The sequence below is a fragment of the Sinocyclocheilus grahami genome, unplaced genomic scaffold, assembly GCF_001515645.1.
Source record: "Sinocyclocheilus grahami isolate Dianchi unplaced genomic scaffold, SAMN03320097.WGS_v1.1 scaffold8552.1, whole genome shotgun sequence".
NCBI lineage: Eukaryota > Metazoa > Chordata > Actinopteri > Cypriniformes > Cyprinidae > Sinocyclocheilus > Sinocyclocheilus grahami.
In genome coordinates, this window is record NW_015512111.1 from 5,696 (window position 1) to 9,387 (window position 3,692).

At 39.1% G+C, this 3,692-nt stretch overlaps 1 protein-coding gene across 1 annotated transcript; it reads left to right on the forward strand.

Moving 5' to 3' along the window:
• Positions 1-6: 6 nt before the first annotated feature.
• On the forward strand, positions 7-3,547 carry LOC107578055 (uncharacterized protein C5orf42-like; the record flags this gene model as incomplete). The annotated part of the gene is made up of 5 exons (XM_016264051.1): positions 7-77; positions 1,875-2,113; positions 2,201-2,307; positions 3,205-3,361; positions 3,444-3,547. Coding segments are annotated over exons 2-5 (593 nt in total), but the record flags the coding sequence as incomplete, so codon positions are not given.
• Between the last annotated feature and the right edge of the window lie 145 nt (positions 3,548-3,692).

Sequence of the window (3,692 nt, forward strand, 5' to 3'; positions counted from 1 at the left end):
GTGGAACAAAGACAAGGATTCGCTGAAGACGGTCTCGGCTGTTCCTGAGGTTCATCAGCTGGTTTCTTCCATCAAAGGTCTGTGTAAGAGTTTTTCTTTTTTATTTCTGTATGCTTCTACGCAGCTTCATGGTAATAAAACAGAAAATAATGGTATTTATGTGAATGAAAATTAAAATTGGCTGAAATCTGACACACCCTCAGGCCATCTGAGATTAGGATGAGCTTGTGTCTTCATCAGATTTGTAGAAATGTAGCACTGCATCAGTGTCTCAGCAGTGGATGCTCTGCAGTGAATGGGTGCCGTCAGAATGAGAGTCCAAACAGCTGATAAAAACATCCCAATAATCCACAGCATTCCAGTCCATCAGTGAACATCTGGAGAAGACAAAAGCTGAAACAAATCCATCATTAAGACGTTTTTAACTAAAATATGAGTCCATAATCCATAATAAGGCTTCCTCCGGTGAAAAAGTGTTCTGGTGTGAATCAGGAGAGAAATCTGCACAGATCAAGCACCGTTTAAACAGCTCTAGACAAATATGTGGCTGGATTTTGATGCGAGAGACAACAGCAGATGCACTTTTTCACATTTTCAGCCAAATTTAATTTTTGGTTGAACTATTCTTTTAATGTCGCAAAGTTAATTCGTTAGGAGTTGAACTCAGTTCAACTATAAAGCAGCACTACAGAGGAAAATACGTCAGTTCAGTGTTGATTCAGTGCAATAATAGTGCAGAGTTCATCAAACTATGAAGCAAGCTTATTAGGCTCAATTTATCTCCAGTTTTAACATCTAGGACATCTAACATCAACATTATCAGGGCGGCCGATATATGATGCCGATTTTTTTATCTCATAAAAGTGAGTTTGAATAAATGATTATTGCAGGGTACAAGATAGTAATAGTATTAGTAGCCTAATTCAGGATAATAATACATGGCTCAAAACTTAAGCACCTTCTCAAAACCATTCTGAAGCATGCTTTTTGTTCATGTTTGCTGACTTGCAAATGCAGATTAATTCTCTGCCAGCAGGAGGCGCTGTTGGAGCGGGAGGTATAGCTGTTTCCCCGGCTGTAATCAAATAAGCACTGCGCTCACAAACGCTACTTTATCAGGCATTACAGGAAAGACGAAATGAAAATGACACCGAAGCTTTTCTGAAGACGGTCGGTTATTTTCAAAGATACATTCATTCATATAAAAACACCAGCGATGCATTTTAATTTTGTAACGTGCAGTGCTCAGTTTATTCAACGAAGTAATAACTCAATGTATGGGAAACACTGAACACTGCTAAAAGTCAAATGGCCAAGAGATAACAAAAATAAAAGAGTTCACACATATTACACAGCCCGCTGCTCATAACTGCTTAAGAGTGCGCTGGCCACGAGAGATGACATCGTGGAGGCTATTGTCGGACCCACACACACATTTCACGATGAAAGTTATCGTGCACGTTATAATCAGCCCAGAAGTTTCGTCTGAACTGCATGTGTTTCTGCTTTCGCATGCAAATGACTTGTTGCACTTATGAATATGATAACTTTCCGGCATCCATTCTAGTAGGGTAAAGCGTAATTACACTTTCGAAACGGTCTGTTTTGCCCTGCCATCATTAGCTGAAACTGTGTGTGAACAAGCCGCGGCTGCAGAGTGTGAGTTGCTCCGTCTCGCACGCAGCCAGAGAGAGATTCTCCGGCGTTCCGCAACAACGCTTAGCTGCGCTGCAGCACAATCGGCCGATGCCGATTAATTAAAAAATGCCAAAAATCGGCCGGCCGATTAATCGGTCGACCTCTAGTTTTAACAGACTTTTCTTGATGCACGTCTGGAAATGATCCTCAAACGAACACATTCTTGTCTCACGAAGGTTCAGCGACTGCAATGCGGCTCTCTCTGCTGGTTTCGGAGAACGCACAGAGAGTTTTCCTGGCCGCTCTCACAGGACAGGTGTTCCTCTGGGAATGTTCTTCTCGTCAGGATCTGAGCGGCCCGCGGGACACCACAGTCCCGGGACGCTGGAGTCAGATATCAGACCATGAAAACATTCAGCTGCCCTCCACAACAGACAAAGAGGCTTCCGTTCATAGTGTGTTTGTGAAGAACCAGGTAAAAACAACAGAAACGCTGATCTGATGCAGATGTCGTTGTTTAGGTTTCTTGTGCATGTGTTTTATTTGACTGTGGTGTTTTTAGGCAGTTGGTGACGCGTGTCTGAGCGCATTTGTCTTCATTGCTGAAGCGCAGCTCATCGTCACCTTTCTGAAGATCCAGTGGGACTCGACGTGGGACAACAAACTCAGGTCAGATGATGCTAAATGTGCTTTTATTTATTATAATTTACAGCTCTTTTGAACCTATGTTCATTTAAAAGCATTGTTTTGGTAATTGTGCTTATAGCGACTGACTGTTATTATTAATGATAAATTTAATTATTTATTGAACATTGGTCTCTTTTATTATATTGCTTTTGGCACAATTTTGTAAAAATAAAGAGCCACTTGGTAAAATAAAATAAAATAAAATAAAATAAAATTAAATTAAATTAAATATGTGTTAAATGTTATGTTTGCACAATATAAAAGTATAAAATATGTAAATAAAATAAAAAATAACATAAATATAGAGTGCAGGAAGATGCGGAAATACGGTAAGGCTCGATCTAAACAATTAAGAATAAAAATCAAGTTAGAATAAAAAATACATTAACATACAGAAATGTATACATCAAACTTATGAAAATAGTATTATCATAAAAACAACCAATATATAAAAAAATGCATATATACCGGAAATAATCACAATGTTGTACATGAATAAATGAACAAATAATAAATGAGCAACAATTACCAAGCAACAATGAAATGATCTTTTACAATATATTTAAAGAAGAAAATCGTTTTGCTACAAGGGATACGCCATTCCATTTAAATACTACATTTATGCATTTTAAGTTTTGCACAATATCATATACAAAAATATCAAATTAAATAAAATGCATAAACTAAAATAAAGTTATAAGGTGATATACAGTGCAGGAAGAGGTGGAAAACATGTAAGGGCTTATTTCTTACATTTTATAATTGTTCATTTAATTAGAATAATCAGACACTTTTAACCAAATCAACTTGCGTTGCATTCAAGCTATACTTGTATGTTCCTGCATTTCCAGGCATCGTTCTCTGCGTTTTGTTTCACAGCTCAGCAGGTTTCAGTGTTGGCTGGGTCTCTCAGTCGTACCCGCTCAACCAGCTCCTGCCTCCGTGTAAACCGCTGAAGTCCAGAGGCGCTCTGATCCCAGCATGCTCTCCAGACGGTCGACTACTCGCCGTCGTCCTCAACCAGAAAGACCCGCAGGTGAACTCAGCACTGCATTCAGCAGCAGTGAAGCAGAAAACCATCTGTGCAGTGATTAAAAGCTTGTGTGTGTTTGTGTCAGGCGACGCAGGTGTTGTTCATCAGCACTCAGAACTTTGTGACCGTGTCCAGTCTGTTAGGAGGGTGTGGCGTTAAGACGCTCAGTATACCAGCTAAATACGTGAGGTGGGTGATTGCAAAGTCTCAGATAGATGCCATCTGACTGGCTGGCTGTATGCACTTACTAGAGAACCGGTTTAATTTAGTATCATCAATAGTTTAATTTGGTTTAATTTTTATATTTTCAAAATGTATTAAAAGTTTTAGTAAT